Source organism: Pongo abelii, chromosome 12, assembly GCF_028885655.2.
Source record: "Pongo abelii isolate AG06213 chromosome 12, NHGRI_mPonAbe1-v2.0_pri, whole genome shotgun sequence".
NCBI lineage: Eukaryota > Metazoa > Chordata > Mammalia > Primates > Hominidae > Pongo > Pongo abelii.
In genome coordinates, this window is record NC_071997.2 from 26,382,007 (window position 1) to 26,406,845 (window position 24,839).

Genomic DNA, 24,839 nt, shown 5'->3' on the forward strand with positions numbered 1-24,839 from the left:
TTACGTACTTGAGAAATTTTTTGCTGGCCGTGAAAAAACACATTTATTCATTCTAATATTTTACTATGCTTGTAATGCTACATGATGTCTCTATATTGGTGCAAAGAGTTGCCAAAATATCTGTCACAGATCCTCTGTTTCTATACTGAATATGGAAAGGATGATAAATCTTAGAATAATACCAATGGCATTAATGTAATCCTGTGTAAGTTTAGAAAAACCTTTTCAAGTATAAATTCAGTAAGAAAAGCTGGCCTATAGTAGATAACCTATTTAGAAAAGGCAGGCATATAAAGATAATACATGACGTTACACAGATCCTAAAGGATCTTATGTGCCTAGAGGAAAGATCTAGACATCTACAAGCAGGGTGCTAAAAACATTTTCAGTAGAACTAATGAGAAGGCAGTGCATTGCTTGCCATATGGCTTTTTTCCCCCTTGATATAAAAACAAAACAGAGTCCTCACATTCAATGAAGACATCAGTTGACAACAGAGGTAAAACCTATGAGGGTTTCGTGCAGACACATGTAAAATTTTCAGCAATATTCAAGACCTTATCTGAATATCTCCCTACTTATAAGTGTGTATAAGCCAGTTGCTTAGAACTCAGAACACATTCCCAAAGACACAATATTATAAATGGAGCTAAGATTCTTGGGACTAAACGCTGAAGCATATTTTAACCCCTAACTCTACTGCTGTAGTGTTATGATACTCTCTAATACTGGTAAGAGTACAAGTTTATATGACTAGTAGCAGAAATCCTCTGTAACACACACATAACAAAGTAACACAAAGGCAGGATCAGGGAGAATATCACATCTACTGTGCACTCAAGACAGACAGGGAGCCCCGGTCTTAGCAATGGGGGTGCTGGGGACACAGAGAGGAGGGCAGGCTTTTTGTGAGTAGGAGGTGAAGAGGTTCCTTAGCAGCTGAGCCTAGGACAGCACTGTAAGTTATTTGTTCATAATTGGACATTAACATTTGGGGCTTGCTTGTCCTTTATAATGTCCACTGTGGAAATACAGGGTACAAAGGAGAGTTTTAATTAGTGTTCTCTTAGCAAGTCCATTAGAGGAAATCTCTTTTGTATTCATTTTAACCATCTTTTTAAAGTAAACATTCGACTTTCTTTTGCCTTAAGAAAACTTTTCATAGCAGAGTTCAGATAAACAAACCCTCCAATTATTAATGGTTTGAGAATTTACAGTACTCTTAAATGGGAATATGCTGATACTAACAAATATATTTCAAATTAGCAGCTTGAGAAGAGCAGTTTCCATTAGCTGCCACACTATCATTACTCTAGTCAAATTCTTTTCTGAAGTACATGAAAAGATCAGATTTCTATACTACCAAATCAATACATTTTTTGTTTTTGAATCCGGGTGCGGTATTGATTTGTCATTAGATGCACATTTCCTACCTGCCAAAGAAACACTGTGGGGCCTGTCTGAATGGAGCCCTGTGTGCTCCCGAACAGCTCGGCACTTAGAAAGGAAGGGGGTGGGCCGGGCACAGTGGGTCACGCCTGTAATCCCAGCACTTTGGAAGGCTGAGGTGGGTGGATCATGAGGTCAAGAGATGGAGACCATCCTGGCCAACATGGTGAAACCCTATCTCTACTAAAAATACAAAAATTAGCCAGGCATGGTGGCGTGTGCCTGTGGTCCCAGCTACTTGGGAGGCTGAGGCAGGAGAATCACGCCACTGCACTCTAGCTTGGTGATAGAGTGAGAGTCCGTCTCAAAAAAAAAGGAAGGAGGTATTCTTTTCACAATAAGCAAACAGACACTCTGGTCTTGTACCAAGTGTCTAGGTGGGGGCAAACCTAGAAAATGTTTTCCTTGCCTTTAACAGACATCAGTGGCAGGTAAAAAACTTTCTTTCCTATGCAAATGGATGAGTCTAAGGTGAATACTGTTGTCATCCTACATAAAGACAACTTCAAATATTTTCTTGGAGTGTAAGAAATATCTAAAGCACCGCAGAAAAGAGAAAAATGACAGTATGTATATTTCCAAGCAACATACAGTTAAAATGGCAATTTAAGATGCCTCACTAATAACTTTCTGAAAATTAGGCATTCTTTCTTAGCTATAAAGCAAAATAATCTAACATAAGAATAAAATTTAGAAAGCACTATGTTTCAAGCTTGTAAAGATGGCTAAAATAAATAAACATAAACCACTCACCTATGACCTGAATTTTCCTTTATTCCTGTCCATCCCTTGAACAGGCTTTGATGCAAATCCCAGTCGGCATCCCACATATCTTCCTGCATGGCTACACCAGGCTGCACTTTGGGTTCAGCTAAAACAAGGAAACATACTTAACCTGCATCTATACTCACTTGTCAATTTTCCTTCAAATAATTTCTATAGTAACAAAAGACAGCAATGTACTTTAAAAGTGGCAGCCTCTTACTAAAAGAGTATTTTGGGTGAAGTGAAGACATGAGAGAGAACAGCAAGGTCACTTACATTTGGATAGAAAAGGCAAGCCAACATAGCAATGATCCCCACACTGTAGTCCAGGATCAAAATAAATGTTTGCAATCTATAAAGAGGCACAGGAGAACCATGAATCCCAAATCCACAGGATGTCATAAAACAAAATGTTAACCGATGGGAATTCTCAAATATAACATCTTCAAACCTTTGATTTTTTTCCTGGCTCCAAGTCTTCCTTATTGCCCCGTAGTCGTTTATAGTAAAATCGCACATCTTCTGACAAAGATCGTATTTGCTGTATTTTTACCTTCTGTGAGAAGGAATTCATAATATTTAAACTTTGATGAACTATTTTCCCCTGAAGGAAGAAAGCAAAAAACAAACTCATTTGTATATGGTTAAATTTTCTTAAGATCACAAGCTTCAGAGTAGACAAGCATACTTCTAGGAAACCAAAGCCCAAAAGACATCTTAGAATGTTCATCAATTGATAATCTCTAAATTGTAATCAACAGCCAAAAATCCTCACCAAAAAAACTTTTTTTTCTTGCTATGGCACGTTACAGAAAAATCAGGAGGACAAATCTTTGCAATATTGTGACAAATGATTGACGTAACATTCACACTTTCATGTTAAGATATTGAGGATGCCAACAAATCCTCAAGGTACAAACAGAGATAGCTTTAGATAAAGGGAATGGTTACTTTCAGTTTGGTAAGCAAGGTTTGTTTACACCCAGGCAAGGATGCCCTGAAATCACTGAATTCTAAAATCTAAAGCCAAAGGGGACAAAATCACAGTTTTTTAAAAAAGAAAGTCTCTTCATTAGGAAAAATATATGTCATTTGTATCAAAGAGAAATTACACATCTTTTGAAATTATGGGTTGTCAAGTATCTTATTAAAACAGCACACAAGCTGGGCGCGGTGGCTCATGCCTGTAATCCCAGCACTTTGGGAGGCTACGGTGGGTGGATCACTTGAGGCCAGGAGTTCGAGACCAGCCAGGCCAACATAATGAAACCCTGTTCCTGCTAAAAATACACACAAAAAATTAGCAGGCATGGTGGCACACACCTGTAGTCCCAGCTACTGGGGAGGCTGAGGCAGGAGAATCACTTGAACTCGAGAAGCAGAGGCTGCAGTGAGCCGAGATCGTACCACTGCACTCCAGCCTGGGTGACAGAGTGAGACTCCATCTCAAACAAACAAACAAAAAAAAACCCCAGCACACAGATAAAACTGTTAAATAACCAGCAATTGCTCTTATCAGTCACAAGCTTCTGTCTGTGACAGGGTACCAAATTTTAAATTAAAAAATTAAATAATTTATGTAATCCTCCAGAAGAATATTACAATCTTTCTTTTGGCCGAATACAAAATTTTATCTTTTTGTAGATTCCTACTCATTTGAAGAGGTCTCTGAAATGATTAAACCCACTTTTTAAATATTTGGAATAAAAAATACAGAAGTGAGGAGCGTGCACAGGAAAAAGTGCACGGAAGGACTGTGACACTGAGGCCAGCGCTCCTCATTTACAGCCCAGTGAGGCTAAAACACCCGACAGCCAGCAGAGGGCAGGCATGCAGCTGTGATGCTGACAGGAGCCCTCGGGCAGTCACTGCACTTGGTGTACTTGAAATAACTACTTCCCTCGTGCCTTGTCTCTTGGGGGTGTGGGGGATCAAAAGAGCTCACAGATATAAACGCTGCTCTCACAATTCTATTCAAATATTAAGCTATGAGTTACGTGAAATGTTTATTCTGAGGTATTGTTTCCAGTAAGCTCTAGTATTCTCCATCTGATAAAGAGATTGACAGGATTGGTAATATAGAGGTAATTTAGAATTCCAAGCAAGTATCTGGTCCTGTAAGCCTCCTAGAGATATCTGAAAGCTTAATCTGAAGCAGTTCAAAACCAACCCCTCCAAATCTCATGCTGAAATGTGATCCCCAGTGTTGGAGGTGGGGCCCTATGGAAGGTGTCTGGGCCACAGGGGTGGATCCCTCATGAATGGCTTGGTGTGTTCTGACCTTGTGGTAATGAGTTCTCATGCCATTAGTTCACACAACCACTGGTTGTTAAAAAAGAGCCTGGCACCTCCCTCTCTTCTCTCTTGCCATGTGATCTTTGCACATGCCAGATCCTCTTTGCCTTCCAATATGAGTGGAAGCAGCCTGAGGCCCTCACCAATGCAGACACTGGGGCCATGCTTCCTGCACAGCCTCCAGAACTGCAAGCCAAATACACCTCTTTTTTAAAAATAAATCACCCAGCCTCAGGTATTCCTTTATAGCAACACAAATGGATCCAGACCAACATCTTGTTTTTATACACATGCTTTCTCATTTATTCCACTCATGGGGCTTTTCACTGTGTCATCTGCTGTCTTCTGAACTGAACTTTTCCCTGCCAGAGTTTACGCAGAGATTAAGGACATCATTGATTGAGAAGGTAATGGAAGGAATAAACATGGCTCTTTTGGATAAATAACGAAGTCAAGAGTTTAGTATAGTTAGTACAAAGTGGAATGACAGGAAGATGAGGATTTAATTAAGACCCAAACTTAAATGTGATGAAACTAGTAATTCAAAGTTTGTATTTTTAAGGAGTTAAATGTTGAATTTAGGTTTTACTGTACAGGTTGAGTATCCCTTATTTAAAATGCTTGGGGCCAGAAGTATTTTAGATTTTTTTTGGGAATATTTACATATATATAATGAGATATCTTGGGGACAGAACCCAAGTCTAAACATGAAATTCATTTATGTTTCATATACATTTATATGCATAGCCTGAAGGTAATTTTATACAACATTTAAAATAACTTTGTGCATGAAGCAAAGTTTTGACTGGAACCTGTTACAAGAGGTCAGGTGTAGAATTTTCCACATGTGATCTCAAAATATTTCAGATTTGGGAACACTTTGGATTTCAGATTTTTGGGTTAGGGATGCTCAACTTGCATACAGCATTAGGATTTTGCAATGTCTTGTTTCTCCTAACCCACTACTGTCTCCCACCACTAGATGTGAGACACTTTTACATTTGCCCTGGTATTCCTGAATGGACTGCACCATCTTCTTGCAAAAGGCAGCATCTTCTCCTGGTTTTCTCATTTGTTTTGTCTTTGTTCTCCAGGCTCAAACTCTAAGCCATATTCCTGCCTCCTCTATCCACCCTCCTCCCCATACTTGTTTCAGTCTGTATGACCTCTTTAGGATATAAGCACAGTTCAAATTATTCACCTGCAATATCTCTTGCCTATGTTCCCTCTACATCATTTGTTCCTTCATCCATACATTATGTACTAAGTGCCTGCTATTGGGAAGAAACGATCTCTCATCCCTTTCCTAGAGGATCTCAGACTCTCACTGGGGAGGCCAACTTATAAGGAAATATTTATAGCACAATATGAGGCTTGCAGCAAGAGGGGTAATTTCAAAGTATTCTAGGATCACACATGAAACAACCAGTATTGTCTAGAGGAGTCAAGAAATCTTCAGAGAGGAGATGACAATGGAATTGAATCTTGAAAGACACGTAGGAGTTCTTTGAAGGAAGGACAGGAGGAAGGGCATTCGAGGCAGAGAAACAACAAAGGCTTGGAGGTATGAAGGGACTTTACTGCCTCTGCCACAGCCATACGCTCAAACCTCCCCTTGGCACTTTTCACATGGACTCTGGCCAGTCTGTGGATTGGCCTCCAGGCACTCTATTGTTACTTTCATCTGTGTCCTCTATTTCGTTCTGCAGAGAGCCAGTCTTTAAAGCTCAGCTCTGATGATGTCAAGTCTTCACTCAAAAATTTCATATTCCCATGAACTTAAGTGCATTTAAGTTTTTTCCATGTTATCACCCCCACAGACCATTCCATTTTCTCTCTTAAAACTTTTCTCCATTCTTGCCAAACTGGACAACTCACTATTGCCTGAACCAACTTCAGACTTTACTGCCTCTGCATCCCTGTTGAGCTTGCGCCCTGGCCCTGGATTCACATCTCTGCCACCCCTTCTCCATCTCTGTTGGAAGAAATTCTAAGCTGGCTCCCATAGCCCCTGCATCAGTGAGATGTGTATTTCCCTCACAGCACTTTATTTTCACTCCTCTTAGGGCAACTTCTACATTCCGCTTTACAGCTCTAAATTGTGGGTCCATTTCCCTTTCTAGATAGAAAACTTTTTGAGGAAAAGGACTGTATCTCTTTACGTCTTCTAAAGAACCTGGTATAATGTCTTTAAAATAAATGACTAATAAAGAATAACTGACTTTACTGTAAGATTCTAGGAACACAGAGCTAAAGGCAAAGGCAAAAAACGAGCAATAGAAAAATGTGTGTATTAATGGTCTTACTGGAAAGGAAGGTGGAAGGACCATGTGCTTAGGGAAGCAGGTCAGTGAGCCTACTGCAATCACAGCCTTCACAGGGATTGTCAGGATCTGTGAAGTCAAGAAGATGACGATAAATAAGTAGTTAAGACTTAGCTTGATCTTGATAACTATTGCATTATATTTTGGGGTTAACCTAATTTTGGGACTAACATTGACAATAACCAGCTCCATACCAATATTAAAATCACCCATAGATACTGTTTAATCTGTCCAATGTACTCCATAAAATGTAATGAAATATAACACATTTCCACAGATTTCTCAGTGATTCATTGAAAACACGTAAAAAAGACTAAACAACGGGGAAGCAATGAAGACAGATTTTTAAAAATACAAATATTTTTGTATTTCAAAATACAAATAATCTATAAAATAGATTATTTTAAAAAAGAAAGTCAAACTGTACTCCTAAAACAATGTATGTAAAATCCAGCATATGTAGAGTTATATAGCTTTTTTTTGATATAGAAATAGACATCAACCTAATTTTTAAAAATGCACTGAACATTCTAGAGTTAGAATCCCATCCCATACTGTTAGTAACTCTCAAAGCTACTCCTCTAGGGTATTTTTCTTAATTCTTATTTTCACCCATATTAACAAAAATTTATCTGAATTCTGAAATGTACTTATTTCTGTCATGAGTGATAACCATGAATTCCTCACCTGACATACTCTCAACAAATCATTTATTATTAAATGGCCAATTCTGTTTATTTTATAATTACATTTTTTTTTTTCCACGTGGGAGTTGTGTATACTGAAAACATCTATGAGGGCAAAGGTGGCAAGTTGTTGAATTTAGCAGTGCTTGACTTTCCTAAGAGCTTTTAAATATACAATTAAAAACATTTAGGTCTGGCAGAAATACATCCATTCAAAATCTTACTGAATGCAAAATAAGCTCCACACAGAATATTTTAATTAAAAGCTTAGTAACCTTTAGTCCCTTGACTTTGAATAACTCATGAAAATATAAATGTGAGCACTCAGATTAGGACATGATCTCCTGATTTTATCTTCCTTTTCAGAAATGTTAGACCCTGACTGCTATTTATGATTGTAGGAACAATCAGAGATATCTAACTCAGGACACTCAGTTGGGGTCTGTGCAATGATATAGTCATCTGTTTAAGCAGGTTTCTAACAAAGCAATTCTAAACGTGCTAAAGGCATTTTTCTGAAGTTGCTTTTTAGGTTAGGAGGATTGGGTTTTATCAAAAAACTATGAGCCTATGAACACCAATCTTCTATAAACTATTCTCGAAAGCTCAGTTTTTAAGGTATGAAACTGGTAAACTGTAACTTTATGAGTAAACTTAATTCTTTGTTTTCATAAAGACAAGAAAGGACTGACTTATTCAGAAAAACCCCACTGCCATGAATCCCCATAAAGTCCTTACCTCATAGTCTGTTGTGATCTGGATGGCTCCATCATGAATCCCCTCTAATTTTTTTGCAGTAAGTTTGACTCTGAAGACTGCAAAATAGCCTGAAGCTAATGTTACCTGTAGATAGTAGAAATGGTATCATTAATTAGCCTTGTTAGTTGAAGTTTCCTATTAAAATGGAAATGAAGGGTGAAGTGATAAAATGACTTCCAAATCCTAACATATACCAGTATGACACTAAATTACCATATCACTGTGTACAAATATCTCAAAATAGTGTCCATCCCTTGATTTTTCTCTACTACACTTGTTCCATGGGCCACTGAAAAAGCTGGTTTCTGAAAGAGGGAGGGGTGTGGTCCTCTTGCTAATAAAGCTCCTCACTCTTCACCCATGGACCTGTATGGCCAAAGGGGCTGGAGCAGAGGGACACAGCCTTCCCCCAACCTTTCAGGCACATTGGAGCCACAATTGTATACACAGCTGGCTCTGCTTCAAGCTGTGGATGTCACTCTGTAACGTTAATATTCATATCTTCAGGGCAGCTCAGGTCAGATATAACAAAACACCAGACCTATGGCATTCCACGGAAACGTGTTTGTCAACACTCTCTGTGTAAAAGCACACTTGCTTTTCCTTTTGTAAACCTGCCCCAAGAAATTCTATTCTAACCTGCAGATGAGATATCTGATGCTCCTTCTCACAGACTGTGATTCTAGTTCTTTTCCCAGTAGGTAGAAACTCCAAGTTCCCCTTTCAGTACTGGTGGAGTGCTGAAACTAATAAATTTGTTTTCTCTTGTTTAGTGCTCTCTTACAACCAACTGTAACATGTTTATTAGACAGGTAAAAATATGTAGGCAGACTCACAGTGATCAAACAATGTTTGCCTCACTGATACTGAGGCAGTAACTGGACAGACATATTATTGTATAATTGAAAATATTTTCTACCAATGTTCAGGGCCATCCCTTTTTCCCAGTAAACTAAATGAACACAAGATTAGTTTAGTACCCATGGCAATTTCTCCTGTAATGACACTTGTGTTACAAAAAGATAATTAAAAATTTGTGTGTTATAGAACTTTTTATGACAAGGCAGAATTAAACCCCTTTGGGTTTCAGTGCCCTCATCATAAAAATAGGGGGTTGAATTACATTACCTATAAGGTCCTTTTAATAGCAAGTAACCAACACTATTATGAACTGCATAAAAATAATAGTGATCCATGTAGCATAGCAATGACCTTCCGCTTGCAGTTTAGACATCCATCTTACTTTAAGGAGACAATAAGAAAGTTTACTTACCGATGATTGGTCTGATAAAGAGGATTTTTCAAACTCTGGCAGGCTTGAAATTATTGTAGTTCTATTGCCTCTTTCCATAGCTACAAGTTCTATTGATAAACCGTCTCCTATGATATGCCAACTTTTTATAGCCAACTTTAAAAGAAGATATGAAAATGATTATCACAACACAAGCATAAAATCCTTAAATGCGATTTAGAATAAAAACAGGTTTTTACCTCAATTGGATTGCTGTTTATAATTGCAAATAAAATATTACTTGCTTCTGTAGCACTCAGTACTCCAAAATCTATGAAACGTTCCTCTATTTTGGGGGGCAATACAAAGTACTGGAAAGATATAAAAGAACCAGATTAAACAAAAAGTCACATTGATGTAACAATATTATGAAGAGAAAGTAACTATATTAAAGATGTATTAAAGTTCCCCAAAAATTAGCTGGGCATGGTGGTGTGCACCTATAATCCCAGCTACTCGGAAAGCTAAGCTGAGGCATGAGAATCGCTTGAACCCGGGAGCTGAGATTGCACCACTGCACTGCAGCTTGGGAAACAGAGCGAGACTCCGTCTAAAAAAAAAAAACAAAAAATTACAGTTCCGATGCTTTCCTATGCTTTATGTATATATGCATAAAACCACACATTTATACAACATAGTTGAGGGCTTTGTATGATGAAAGTCTTTTGAGTAATCAGAAATGAAAACAGCCATGGCTTCTGCTGAGTTGCTATTCCTCCTCTGAGGGCACATGAAAGAAGCAGGAAGCTAAACTACTAAGAGAGGTTTAGTGGAACCCTAGGGGATCGGGCAAAAAGCATGTGGTCTCAGCAAGCATCACCAATGATCACTGAAACAAAATAACTGAAGCAGGAGCGAGACATTACTGAAGGTCCCTCCAGCTCTAAAATTCTAATCGATGCCAACTATTTAAAGGGCTACATTTCTAGATGTCCTAGCTTTCTTTTTATCTTTCCTAACAGTTTTATCTCTTATCTAAGCTTCTTTCATTGATCACTCTCAAGATAGCTTTGTTTGGATTTTTTCCCTCTGCTTATTTTCTGTACCAGGAGTACCTTCATTGTTTCCTTCTGTGTCATATATAATCTTCCAACTTTGCATCTTTACCACCTTATTTTCTTCTTTACTATCTGGTTCTCTTCTTTGTCCCCATATTTCTTGGTTTTGATCATCTCCTCCCTATGTATATCCCTCTTCACCTTCCTTGTATTCTTCTTTTTCTACCTATCACTTTTCTATTTAGTTCTTTTCTATATTCCCCATTATTACAATAGTTTAAAAGCATATCCAAGAGAAAGCAGAATGTGGAAAAGATCTGAGACTGTAACTAGAGAAGTCAACTGTATCACAACAGAGAGCTGCCGGAAAAGGTAAAAACTAGTTACCTGGAAAGGTAAAAACTGACTAGGAGAATTAGATCAATTTGCAGAGCACAGATAATGGCAAACCGTATGTAACACAATTGCCTAATAAGATCTGAAAACATTAAAGGTGGGCAGGGAGTTTAAATGTTAAAGGTGGATAATATACTTACATCTAAAAAGCCTGTGTATACCCGCACGGGTAAATGAAATTTAGAAGCATTGGTAATAAGTAAAATGTTGTTATCAATGTGTATGGATGATGTGGAAGGCATAAAAAGCAGGGTAAAAATGTATCCTGATTCATTAGGAAGAATTAAGACTGGTTTGCTGAAGTTGTGAACCTGAGAAACGACAGAAGAGAAAAAAAACAAAGTGTCAGCATCACCTAGTTGGTAGACCAGGAAAATTAAAAGTATGAGGGCTCCTGGACATACTTTAAACATTGTTTTGGCTTCTTCTGGTAGCAACACATCGTGAATGAGGATCGCAAAACTGAAAGTGTTAGTAAGGTAAATTGGCCTTTCCACAGGATCAGCAGGGCTGTCTCGGATGTGAAATAATGTTGCAGCATGATCAAATCCCAAATAACTATTAAAAAAAACAACAAGAACAAAATAAATCATTTTTATGTCCATGTGTTAATTTAAAATCCAAGTTCTTTTGCTGTAAGTAATAATTTACATTTAGCATTAGGGATTGTATTAAAGATTTAGACCTATAATATTTTAGTGATTGACTATATGATTTAAAACAAAATTTAGCTTGCAAAATATTGAAATTAATATACAGAACCATTCTCTAATGAATTATATGACTCATACAATTAGAATCAAAGACATATCAACAAAAAAAGCTTTACTTTGAAAAAAATCATGTTTATCACTGAATTACAAGGAGCTTTGTTAAAATGAATCTTTGCCAAATTGAGTATTAAACTACTATTGGTTAAAGTATAATAAAAAATGAACATGTTACTTCCCATTTATAAAAAGTTGTAATTCTAGAAGTGTTTATGAATTTACAAAGGAATATAAAGAATTTTGTTTCGAGTGTCAAAATACTTTAATAATAGGCCACAATCACTTACATATTACAAACAAATGTCAGAAAGGAAATGGTTCAAATGATTTAAATAATATTAAAAAAATCGTATTTTTGAATCATTAAGTCTTCATTTAAGCCCAAATCCTATCATCCCACTTACGCTTTTCTTCTAAAAAAGTAAAATATAAACAAAATATAGGAGGTTTTCTCTTTTATAGTTGGGGCTGTTCTTTTAAAAAATAATTCCATCAAGTTTATGTGAACGTGGCTAGTATTTCTGCAGGTCATTTAGCAGGAAAATATAATTTACTGATTAGTAAAAAGTTATAGAATTTATTTTAAAAAGAAACTTACCCATCTAAAACTTCTGCTTGATATGGTATTTCAAGTTTAGAGTAACTCTTTTCCTTTGCTTTAACTGTTATTTTCCCAGAAAACTGAGATGGCTTTTTTGCCTTCAATGCTGAAAGGAAGCATAAAAAATAATCTGTTACCTTTTACTACCAAAGAGAATTAGTGAATTTATGTAAACTAACAAAATCTTAATAAAAAAAAAAAAAAAGTTGAGCTTCCAAATTGGCCAACAGAACACTTTTTATAACATTTTAAATGAAACATCACATTTTTCATACAAAAGGGGGAAAATGTTTTATATTTCCTATAATAAGATAAGCAGATAAAGAATTAGCTGGTGAGCATGGTTCAGGAGGTAAAACACCGTACCTAAGCTGCTTTGCTGTAGCCACAGGCTTTGGCTTTACTTACAGCAGAATTTCTCATCCTTGGCACTGTTAACATTTTAGGCCAGATTAATTCTTTGTTGCGGAGGCTGTTGTGTGTACTGTAGGATGTTTAGCAGCATCCCGGACCTCTACTTGCTAGACGGCAGTAGCATCCCTGCAGCTGTGACTACCAAAATGCCTCTCTACATTGCCAGATACCCCTTGGAGGCAAAATTACCCCCCACTTAGCCCTGCTGATTTACACTTGAACTGAGAAAGAAATAACATTTCTTGTATGGCCAAAGTCTTGCTCTATCACCAATAAAGTAGCATAGTATAAGAAAAGTCAAGAATTCAGAGCTCTTCTCAAAAATCAGCCAACCCTAAAACTCACAGTATAAGAGGAGATAAATCCCCTCCTGTCATCATATTATATTGTCCTCATCTTAGATGAAGTAAAAACTTCAGATTTCGTAGCAGTTTTGAATAATCCTGGCTGGGTGCAGTGCCTCACGTCGGTAATCCCAGCACTTTGCCAGGCTGAGGCGGCCAGATCACCTGAGGTCAGGAGTTCGAGACCAACCTGGCCAACATGGTGAAACCCTGTCTCTACTAAAAATATAAAAATTAGCCAGGTGTGGTGGTACGTGCCTGTAATCTCAGCTAGTTGGCAGGCTGAGCCAGGAGAATCGCTTGAGCCTGGGAGGTGGAGGCTGCAGTGAGCCGAGACTGCGCCATTGCACTCCAGCCTGGGCAACAAAGTGAGACTCTGACCCAAAAAAATAAAAATAAATAAATAAATAAATAAATAAATAAGGAATTACAGAAATTGACTCAGTTGGGTCCAATCTAGGTACCCATTAGATGGTTCTTTTCAAAGCAAATAAAGAAGCTGTTTATGTTTATCCTCTTAGAGTACTTTACGAACACTTCCATTTATGTGAAGAATTCATATGTGAGTTCCGCAAATGTGTGTCGTCCAACCTCACGACAAAAAAGAACAAGGAAATGGTATGACATCTAGTGTTTGATTATGTGCAGACACAGACTTTCCATTTTAAAAATTCCCATTCAGCCTCTTATTTCTCTGCTTGCTAGTTAGCCATCTCTGGATGCTTTCAATTTTTCACTATTTGTTCTGACGTAAGACTGATTACAAGGGCCACATTTAAGCATTTCATGACATTGTATCATACACAGCAAATAAAGTGGTCAAAAAGCTCAAGAAAATTCTGTTGAAATCATGAATGGTTTTTGATGAGAAAGATGCTTGATAAATGAACACTGTAGAGTTAATACATATATAAGGTGCATTCTAACAATATTAAAAGTTAAATAACACACACTTCCTGACTGATTTTCACAGCAATCTCAGAGGTATTTTGTGTGGGGATCTAGCGTGGTGGTGGGAGAGGTGAATGGTGGGGGAATTTTCACATGATATTAAAAACCTACTTTCAAGAAATGTAGCATTTGCTCTTAAAGATGCTTTCCCTTTGCTGTTGTATTTCATTTTACATACTTCTTTAAGAAACAATTATCTTAGAGCCTACGATCTCAGAAGAACCAACGCTAATGACGTCGCATTTATCTCAAGAAGGGAAAGATTAAGTCTGTGGTCAATACAGGAGCTAGAGAAGAGTAGCTCTCCACCCTTGCAGAGCATGTGGAGAACTTTCCGGCATGTCTGTGAAGGGTGGGTCCTAAATGCTCTCATCCTGGCTGGGTGCAGTGCCTCACGTCGGTAATCCCAGGACTTTGCCAGGCTGAGGCAGCCAGATCACCTGAGGTCAGGAGTTCAAGACCAGCCTGGCCAACATGGTGAAACCCTGTTTCTACTAAAAATACAAAAATTAGCCTCCTTCTCCTCTGTAAGGGAAGGCAATGTACCTCGTGCTACTGACACTGGTAGGCATGAATGTGGTCTCTCAGCAGCATAGAGAACACTTTACCACAAATGTAGAAATAACTGTGGCATTAATGCCTGCTATAATACTATTTCTTGACAACTGTGTCATGAAGTATGCTGCCTATGTGATTTTTATTCCTTGGGAGTCCTCACTGAGCTCACAGGACGAACCCTGAGGCCAGCCCCACCTCTGTAGCCGCTCCAGACCCTCCCTGGAACTCTCCACAGTGAGCAGCAGGCATAGATACTCTCATAAACACTGTGCAAAGCGTGCCAGTGTCCTCCTACATTCATTGATCAAATACTCTCATCCAATGAGGAGCTGAGCTTTACCATGTGGACTCTGAGCAGAGATGGCTTTATCATAAAGCCAAAATTTAAGCTTAATAGCAGCTACTCAGTTGCATGGGTGCCTATGAAAAAAGCCCTGTTCAGAGGTTCAATTCTCATTTAATTATCTATATGGTTAAGCAGCCATTAAGTCATTATTTTAAAAATGTTGTGACAGCAAATTCAATGAATGTTCCAATTAAAGTAGGCAAAACTAAATAAAAACATGCTATAAAAATGGTATCGTCTGGCTTAACACTTCAAGTATCAAAATGTATACCATACACGTTAGAAATAATAGCGAATTGGACAATTCTGTCATAAAGTCTATTATTTTAGCTTAAGTAGGGGATCTGTTTTGCCTATAAAAGCCAATATATGAAAATGTTACAAAGAATACTTTTATTTTTGCTCTCAAATTCAAACATGCTTCTGAACTTCAAATATACTGTAACTTCATAATTAAGATGAATTATAATACATAATATGTGTAAAAAGGCTAGCCCAGATTATGGAAATGATTCCAATCCTAATGTATTTGCTAGTGCTTTTCTATTGCTAATACTGATTTAGCTTTATAAAGTTGTGGTATTTTCTCTCATGAATCAATCAAGTAAGAGTTCATGATGGTTTACAGGGGGGAAAAAAAAAATCAACCTAAGCAGTAAATTCTGATGGTAAAACAGTTTGGATTTCTATATTAACACGTCAATACAGATGCTTTCTAGTTTATCAAAATAACATCACTCTATCAGAGAGAAAAAGGTGAATACTTGCCATCAAAACTAATGCTTGCAACCTTGGTGTATTTACTTTCTGATGCTTTTAATGTAATTGGCTTAAAGTGTACCGTTATGGCATCATTTTGTGGTGTAGGTCGAACACTCTGCAAAGAGAACAAAAATACATACATGGCATTATTTCAGACTAATGGTTCAGTTGCCTTATACTGGAAAGTATACAGGAGGATACTGGAAAGTATACTGGAAAAGTAAAGTGGACTCTAAATTTGAAAAGTTTAACTTATGTTGTCCCTTTAAATGGAGTAGGCCACACTGGAAAACTTCAAATTAATTTCATCAGAATATCTTTATAAAAGAAAATGACCAGAGGAGAACAAGCATGACAGATTTGTAAGTGTAAGAATCTATTACATTTGGTGTGAGTACATAAAGCATTTAAAAAAGGTACTTATTTTCCAAATGAATGCCTAATTCACACACCAGTGGAGGCGACATGAAAAAGACTTATGGATCCCTCTTAAAGAAATTCACAATACTGAGGAAATATCTGAACCATATGATGGTGAAGAACATGAACTTGGAAGCTGCTGTGTCAATGCCAAGGTAGTTCTGCAGACTTCATTTCTAATGGCATTTTCTCTTTCTAGACATGGCTCCGCGAGTGAGGCGTGCTGCTGTCCAGGGAGAGGGCTATACTGCTGGCTATGGGATTGAGCACTGAGGCAGCCCACAGGGATGTTCAGCTTGAAGTCAGAATGCTTAAATAACAACAAACAGGAAAACCTTGTACTTGGAGAGCATGCTTTTTAAAAATACATTTTAAGGTACAGTTACTTTTTATTTCCTCACTGACACAAAGCCCTTTCAATTGGAAGCGACTTAAAAGATTCCAACCTCCTTCTCTGTTTTACTAATGAAATTTCCAATATTGATGTTTCAATAGCTAGGCATCAACAGGTAGGAATGAAACAAGAATCCCCGGGTTGGTGCAGGGCGTTCATCTGACATCCTGCTGCACAAACATGTATCACAAAATCGTGGTACTGTATACAACTCTTGATTAAAAAATAATCTTCCTTTATAATTACTTTGAATCTGAACCTTGGTCTGAACCCTCGTGGGTTGTATTTGTTGAATTTTGAAAGGCTTTAAAAACTTGTCAAAGCCTGCCATTTCCTGGAGAAAAGAACATTGTCCTTTTCTATGAGACTTATCAGGCAAGGCCCTTAACAGGGGCACAGTCAGATCCAGCAAGTCACTATGTTCTTCCCCCTGGATCCCTGCCTGCTCTTTTCTGCCCATTTATAAAGGTGAAATCTGCCTCAACGGAACATCAAAGGGCAGTCTCTTGAAGGTGCAATAAGCACCTGAGAAGAGCATTGAGAGAGAGAATGATCCTTGTGCCTTGTGTGTGGGATCACAGGGTACGGATCTGATTATATGATAATGATCAAAGATACTGCTGGAGCAGCTCCCTTTCCATTGGTGGGTTAGTCCTGGACTGTCAGCAAGTGTTTGTTCACAGGGTCTGAAATGAAGGCCCTAAGGATGGTTCTGTGGACCTCAGGCTCTCTTGGCATTTTAAACTCTCTTTAACTTCCTCCCTTTTCCTTCTTCAAGAACTCCTTCTCAATTGCTTTTGGATCTCTAGCTGGGGCTGGGAATGATTTGTTCACATAATACTTTTACTTATCAATAAGCTTGCTGTTATTAGCGACATTTAAAATACAAATTTCTTCATTCACTGAAAGGTGACTGTGTGTATTTTTAATAATAAAACAAAGTAGAGTTTGAACTGTAAGACAAACTGGGAAAAGTTCCATTTGGTTATACTATACTATATTACCATGCTAATACTTTTTCCAAAGAGAGGAAATCAGTACAGAAGTGTATGTGACAATCCAGTGGCATCACTTTATGCAACAAAAGGATGTTTAACTAGAGATGTGAGCTTGAGTCAGCTGCCCATCTACTCTGGGGCTCATTTCTCCCACCTGTAAAAAAAATCCTAGCTGGGCATGGTGGCTCACGCCTGTAGTCCTAGCACGTTGGGAGGCCAAGGCACATGGATCATGAGGTCAGGAGTTCAAGACCAGCCTGGACAAGATGGTGAAACTTCGTCTCTACTAAAAATACAAAAATTAGCCAGGCGTGGTGGTGGGTGTCTGTAATCCCAGCTACTCGGAAAGCTGAGGCAGATAACTACTTGAATCCGGGAGGTGGAGGTGGTAGTGAGCCGAGATTGGGCCACTGCACTCCAGCCTGGGCAACAGAGTGAGACTCCTTCTTTAAAAAAAAAAAAAAAAAGCAGCCCAGCCAAGGGGATGGGTTGTTTTCTGAGATCTCATCATCTACAACATTTTGTGAGTCAGTTAATTTTGCTTTTTTTCCCCCACAAATGAGCCACTTTTATCTTGAGGCCAAGCTTTGTTAGAGGTGATCACATGAAGCTGTATAGTTTGCAGAGGACTTCCACAGGTATTGCCCCTGAAGTTCCTCATTTGCTCTACTGAATATGATCCAGCAACAATTCAGAAGTGAAGTCAGCTGGACTTCCTAGGTTGAGTGGGTACTTGGAGAACTTTTTTGTCTAGCTAGAGGATTGTAAACGCACCAATCAGTGCTCTGTGTCTAGCTAAAGGATTGTAAATGCACCAATCGGCATTCTGTAAAAACGCACCAATCAACGCTCTGTAAAATGGACCAATCAGCAGGACGTGGGCAAGGCCAAATAAGGGAATAAAAGCTGGCCACCCGAGCCAGTAGAGGCAACCCGTTCGGGTCCCCGTCTACGCTGTGGAAGCTTTGTTCTTTCACTCTTCACAATAAATCTTGCTGCTGCTCACTTTTTGGGTCTGCACTACCTTTATGAGCTGTAACACTCACCACGAAGGTCTGCAGCTTCACTCCTGAAGTCAGCAAGACCACGAACCCACTGGAAGGAATAAATTCCGGACACATTTTGGCGACCCACATGGGATACATTTTGGTGACCAGGAAGGGACTATCACCAAGCAGTGAGCACCATTGGACCTCTTTCGCTTGCTATTCTGTCCTAGTTTTCCTTAGAATTCGGGGGCTAAATACCGGACACCTGTCAGCCAGTTAAAAGCGACTGGCGCAGCCACTGGACTAGAGACACAGGTGTCAGGCTTTCTGAGAAAGGGCTAACAACCCCCAACTCTTCAGAGTTGGGAGTGTTGGTTTGCCTGGAACCATCTTCCGCTTCTCCTGTACTTCTGGGCTGAGCTGAGGGTCAACAGAGAGGAAAGCCATTCAGCTCCGGGATCCCGACAGAAAGTTGGTTGACTGCGGCCATGAGCGGAACTCTCAAAGTTATGTTGCCCAAGCGAGACTCACCCATCTATCCTATCTATCCTGACCCTTGCCCCTTGGGTCCTAATGCCTGTCAGACAAACTTCCTCTTGCCTCTCTTCTCTGAGGATAGTTCTGCTTCTAAAAACCACTCCCTGTCTCTGGTGCTTTTCTAGTTTCTCCTATAAGAATGATTTCTAGTATAAACTCCAGGACTCTATTCTCTCCTTTAGGCACCTGGACTCACCAATCAAAGACATAATTTTTGCCCAAAGCCCCTTCGGGGGCAGGGGGACTATCTGGAATTTTAGAATCCCTCCTCAGACTAGAAGGCCTAACAAAAGCTATTTCTGAAGCTAGGATATGGGGAGCCTCAGAAACGATATCCTTCCTATTCACATGATGACAAGTGAGGATAAAAGGCGTCACTCTTCCAACCCTGGAGATCACTTCCCTTGCTCAGGGTATGGCCCTCCACTTCATTTTTGGGGCATAACATCTTTATAGGACAGGGTAAAGTCCCAATGCTAACAGGAGAATGCTTAGAACTCTAACAGGTTTTCGAGAATGCATCGGTAAGGGCCACTAAATCCGATTTTTCTTGGTCCTCTTTGTGGTGTAGGAGGACAGGCAAGGGTGCAGGTTTTCGAGAATGTGTTGGTAAGGGCCACTAAATCCAACCTTCCTTGGTCCTCCTTGTGGTCTAGGAGGAAAACTAGTGTTTCTGCTGCTGCGTTGGTGAGTGCAACTATTCCGATCAGCAGGGTCCAGGGACTGTTGTGGGTTCTTGGGCTGGGGTGAAACAAACAAACCAAAACCGCAGGCGGTTTTGTCTTTCAGATAGGAAACACTTAGGCATCAACAGGCTCACCCCTGAAATGCATCCTAAGCCATTGGGACCAATTTGACCCACAAACCCTGAAAAAGAGGTGGCTCATTTTTTTCTGCACTACAGCCTGGTCCCAATATTCTCTCTCTGATGGGGAAAATAGCCCCCTGAGGGAAGTATAAATTACAATACTATCCTGCAGCTTGACCTTTTCTGTAAGAGGGAAGGCAAGTAGAGTGAAATACCTTATCTCTAAGCTTTCTTTTCATTGAGGGAGAATCCACAACTATGCAAAGCTTGCAATTTACATCCCACAGGAGGACCTCTCAGCTTACTCCCATATCCTAGCCTCCCTATAGTTCCCCTTCCTATTAATGATAAGCCTCCTCTAATCTCCCCCACCCAAAAGGAAACAAGCAAAGAAATCTCCAAAGCACCACAAAACTCCCTGGGCTATCGGTTATGTCCCCTTCAAGCTGTAGGGGGAGAGGAATTTGGCCCAACCTGGGTTCCTGTCCCCTTCTTCCTCTCTGATTTAAAGCAGATCAAGGCAGACCTGGGGAAGCTTTCAGATGATCCTGATAGGTATACAGATGTCCTATATGGTCTAGGGCAAACCTCTGATCGCACTTGGAGAGATGTCATGCTATTGTTACATCAAACCCTGGCCTTTAATGAAAAAAATGCAGCTTTAGCTGCAGCCCGAGAGTTTGGAGATACCTGGTGTCTTAGCCAAGTAAATGATACAATGACAGCTGAAGAAAGGGACAAATTCCCTACCAGTCAGCAAGCCATCCCCAGTATGGATCCCCACTGGGATCTAGACTCCGATCATGGGGACTGGAGTTGTAAACATCTGCTGACCTGTGTTCCAGAAGGACTAAGAAGAATTAGGAAAAAGCCCATGAGTTACTCAATGATGTCCACCATAACTCAGGGAAAGGAAGAAAATCCTTCTGCCTTCTTCGAGCGGCTACGGGAGGTCTTAAGGAAATATACTTTCCTGTCACCCGACTCCCTGGAGGGTCAATTGATCCTAAAAGATGAGTTTATTACCCAATCAGCTGCAGATAACAGGAGGAAGCTCCAAAAGCAAGCCCTGGGCCCTGAACAAAATCTGGAGGCATTATTAAACCTGGCAACCTCGGTGTTCTACAATAGGGACCAAGAGGAACAGGCCCAAAAGGAAAAGCAAGATCAGAGAAAGGCCACAGCCTTAGTCATGGCCCTCAAACAAACCCTGGTGGTTCAGAGAGGAAAGAAAATTAAGCAGGCCGATCACCTGGTAGGGCTTGTTATCAGTGTGGTTTACAAGGACACTTTAAAAAAGATTGTCCAACGAAAAATCAGCCACCCCCTCACCCATGTCCACTATGCCGAGGCAATCACTGGAAGGCACACTGTCCCAGACGGCAAAGGTTCTCTGGGCCAGAAGCCCCCAACCAGATGATCCAACAGCAGGACTAACAGTGCCTGGGGCAAGCGCCAGCTCATGTCATCACCCTCACTGAGCCCTGGGTATGTTTAAACATTGAAGGCCAGGAAATTGACTTCCACCTGGACATGGGTGCAGCCTTCTCAGTATTAATCTCCTGTCCTGGACGATGGTCCCCAAGGTCCGTTACCATCCGAGGAATCCTGGGACAGCCTGTAACCAGGTATTTCTCCCACCTCCTGAGTTGTAATTGAGAGACTTTGCTCTTTTCACATGCCTTTCTTGTTATGCCTGAAAGTCCCACACCCTTATTAGGGAGAGATATATTAGCCAAAGCTGGAGCTATTATCTACATGAATATGGGGAACAAGTTACCCACTTGTTGTCCCCTACTTGAGGAGAGAATCAACCCTGAAGTCTTGGCATTGGAAGGACAATTTGGAAGGGCAAAAAATGCCCACCCAGTCCAAATCGGGCTAAAAGACTCCACTACTTTTCCTTATCAAAGGCACTATCCCTTAAGGCCTGAAGCTCATAAAGGATTACAGGATATTGTTAAACATTTAAAAGCTCAAAGCTTAGTAAGGAAATGCAGCAGTCCCTGCAATACCCCAATTCTAGGAGTACAAAAACCGAATGGTCAGTGGAGACTAGTGCAAGATCTTAGACTCATCAGTGAGGCAGTAATTCCTCTATATCCAGTTGTACCCAACCCCTATACCCTGCTCTCTCAAATACCAGAGAAAGCAGAATGGCTCACTGTTCTGGACCTCAAGGATGTCTTCTTCTTATTCCCCTGCATTCTGACTCCCAGTTTCTCTTTGTCTTTGAGGATCCCACAGACCACATGTCCCAACTTATGTGGACGGTCTTGCGCCAAGGGTTTAGGGATAGCCCTCATGTGTTTGGTCAGGCACTGGCCCATGGTCTAGGCCACTTCTCAAGTCCAGGCACTCTGGTCCTTCAGTATGTGGATGACTTACTTCTGGCTATCAGTTCGGAAGCCTCATGCCAGCAGGCTACTCTAGATCTCTTGAACTTTCTAGCTAATCAAGGGTACAAGGCATCTAGGTTGAAGGCCCAGCTTTGCCTACAGCAGGTCAAATATCTAGGCCTAATCTTAGCCAGAGGAACCACGGCCCTCAGCAAGGAATGAATACAGCCTATACTGGCTTATCCTCACCCTAAGACATTAAAACAGTTACGGGGGTTCCTTGGCATCACCAGCTTTTGTTGACTATGGATCCCCGGATACAGCAAGATGGCCAGACCACTCTATACTCTAATCAAGGAGACCCAGAGGGCAAATACTCATCTAGTAGAATAGGAACCAGAGGCAGAAACAGCCTTCAAAACCTTAAAGCAGGCCCTAGTACAAGCTCCAGCTTTAAGCCTTCTCACAGGACAACACTTCTCTTTATACATCACAGAGAGAGCAGGGATAGCTCTTGGAGTCCTTACTCAGACTCGTGGGACAACCCCAAAACCAGCGGCATTCCTAAGAAAGAAAACTGATGTAGTAGCAAAAGGCTGGCCTCACTGTTTACGAGTGGCTGTGGCGGTGGCCATCTTAGTGTCAGAGGCTATCAAAATAATACAAGGATAGGATCTCACTGTCTGGACTACTCATGATGTAAATGGCATACTAGGTGCCAAAGGAAGTTTATGGATATCAGACAACCGCCTACTTAGATAGCAGACGCTACTCCTTGAGCGACCGGTGCTTCAAATACGTACGTGTGTGGCCCTCAGCCCTGCCACTTTTCTCCCAGAGGATGGGGAACCAATCGAGCATGACTGGAAACAAATTATAGTCCAGATTTATGCCACCTGAGATGATCTCTTAGAAGTCCCCTTAGCTAATCCTGAACTTAACCTATATATTGATGAAAGTTCATTTGTGGAAAATGGGATATGAAGGGCAGGTTATGCCATAGTTAATGATGCAACCGTACTTGAAAGTAAGCCTCTTCTCCTAGGGAGCAGCACCCAGTTAGCAGAACTAGTGGCACTTACCTGAGCCTTAAAACTGAGAAAGGGAAAAAGAATAAATGTGTGTATACAGATAGCAAGTATGCTTATCTAATCCTACATGCCCATGCTGCAATATGGAAAGAAAGGGAGTTCCTAACCTCTGGGGGAACCCCCATTAAATATCACAAGGAAATTATGGAGTTATTGCACGCAGTACAAAAACCCAAAGAGGTGGCAGTCTCACACCGCCGAAGCCATCAAAAGGGGAAGGAGAAGGGAGAACAGCAGCATAAGCAGCTGGCAGAGGCAGGGAAAGACCAGCAGAAAGGAAAGAGAGAAAGAGACAGAAAGTCAGAGAGAGAGAGGAAGAGACAGAGACAAAGAGGAAGTCAGAGAGAAAGAGAGACAGTGAGAGAAGGGCAGAGACAAAGAGGGAGTCAGAAAGAGAAAAAGAGACAAAAAAGAAGTCAAAGAGAAAGAAAAAGAAATGGAAGTAGTATAGAAAAAAGTATACCCTATTCCTTTAAAAGCCAGGGTAAACTTAAAACCTATAATTGATAATTGAAGGTCTTCTCTGTAACCCTATAGCACTCCAATATCACCTTGTTGTCAGTGTAAACAAGGACATAGCCCGAAAGCACTGAGGCCACTGACAACCAGTAGCCTTCCTATCAAAAATCCTTAACCCAGCAGGTTTCCTAACAGGGGATCTAAATCTTAACTAATTACTATACAAAGGTCTGACCAGACCTAGGAGGAACTCCCTTCAGGACGGGACGATAGATGGTTCCTCCCAAGCAATTAAGGGAAAAAGACACAATGGGTATTCAGTAAGTGATAAGCAGAAAAAAAAAAAAATTTAAAATCCCAAACTTACAAGGTTTTCAACAAAAGTTTGCTAAAAGTTAACAGTGTAACATGTATTATCCTAACTTCTAATCTTATGAAATCAGACCCTATCAGTGCCCCTCAAAGCTCAAGTGTCTCAGCACAGGGCCATACAACTAATACCCCTACTTACAGGGTTAGAGATGGCCACTGCTACAGGAACCAGAATATCAGGTTTATCTACATCATAATCCTACTACCACAAACTCTCAAAGGATTTCTCAGTTTGCAAGAAATAATGAAATCTATCCTTACTCTACAATCCCAAATAGACTCTTTGGCAGCAGTGACTCTCCAAAATCGCTGAGGCCTAGACCTCCTCACTGCTGAGAAAGAAGGACTTTGCACCTTCTTAGGAGAAGAGTGTTTTTTTACACTAACCAGTCAGGGGTAGTACAGCGTTTACAGGAAAAGGCTTCTGAAATCAGACAACGCCTTTCTAACTCTTTTAATGCCTTTCAAACTCTTATACCAACCTCTGGAGTTGGGCAACATGGCTTCTTCCCTTTCTAGGTCCTGTGACAGCCATCTTGCTATTATTTGCCTTTGGGCCCTGTATTTTTAATCTCCTTGTCCAATTTGTTTCCTCTACGATCGAGGCCATCAAGCTACAGATGGTCTTACAAATGGAACCCCAAATAAGCTCAACTAACAACTTCTACCAAGGACCCCTGCATCGACCCACTGGCCCCTTGACTGGCCTAGACAGTTCCCCTC

The 24,839-nt window shown here is 40.2% G+C and overlaps 1 protein-coding gene across 6 annotated transcripts in view; it reads right to left on the reverse strand.

Moving 5' to 3' along the window:
- TMEM131 (transmembrane protein 131) overlaps positions 1-24,839 on the reverse strand; it is a 241,469-nt gene that overhangs the window by 46,499 nt on the left and 170,131 nt on the right. For all 6 annotated transcript variants that reach the window (XM_024242528.3, XM_063713349.1, XM_024242527.3 and 3 more), the window contains 11 exons: positions 15,716-15,824; positions 12,332-12,440; positions 11,368-11,521; positions 11,104-11,274; positions 9,770-9,880; positions 9,552-9,686; positions 8,258-8,362; positions 6,816-6,902; positions 2,666-2,818; positions 2,491-2,566; positions 2,203-2,320 (listed from right to left, as the gene is read on the reverse strand). In XM_024242528.3, the coding sequence (XP_024098296.2) occupies positions 2,203-2,320; positions 2,491-2,566; positions 2,666-2,818; positions 6,816-6,902; positions 8,258-8,362; positions 9,552-9,686; positions 9,770-9,880; positions 11,104-11,274; positions 11,368-11,521; positions 12,332-12,440; positions 15,716-15,824 (1,328 nt within the window). The remainder of the gene's footprint in view (positions 1-2,202; positions 2,321-2,490; positions 2,567-2,665; positions 2,819-6,815; positions 6,903-8,257; positions 8,363-9,551; positions 9,687-9,769; positions 9,881-11,103; positions 11,275-11,367; positions 11,522-12,331; positions 12,441-15,715; positions 15,825-24,839) is intronic.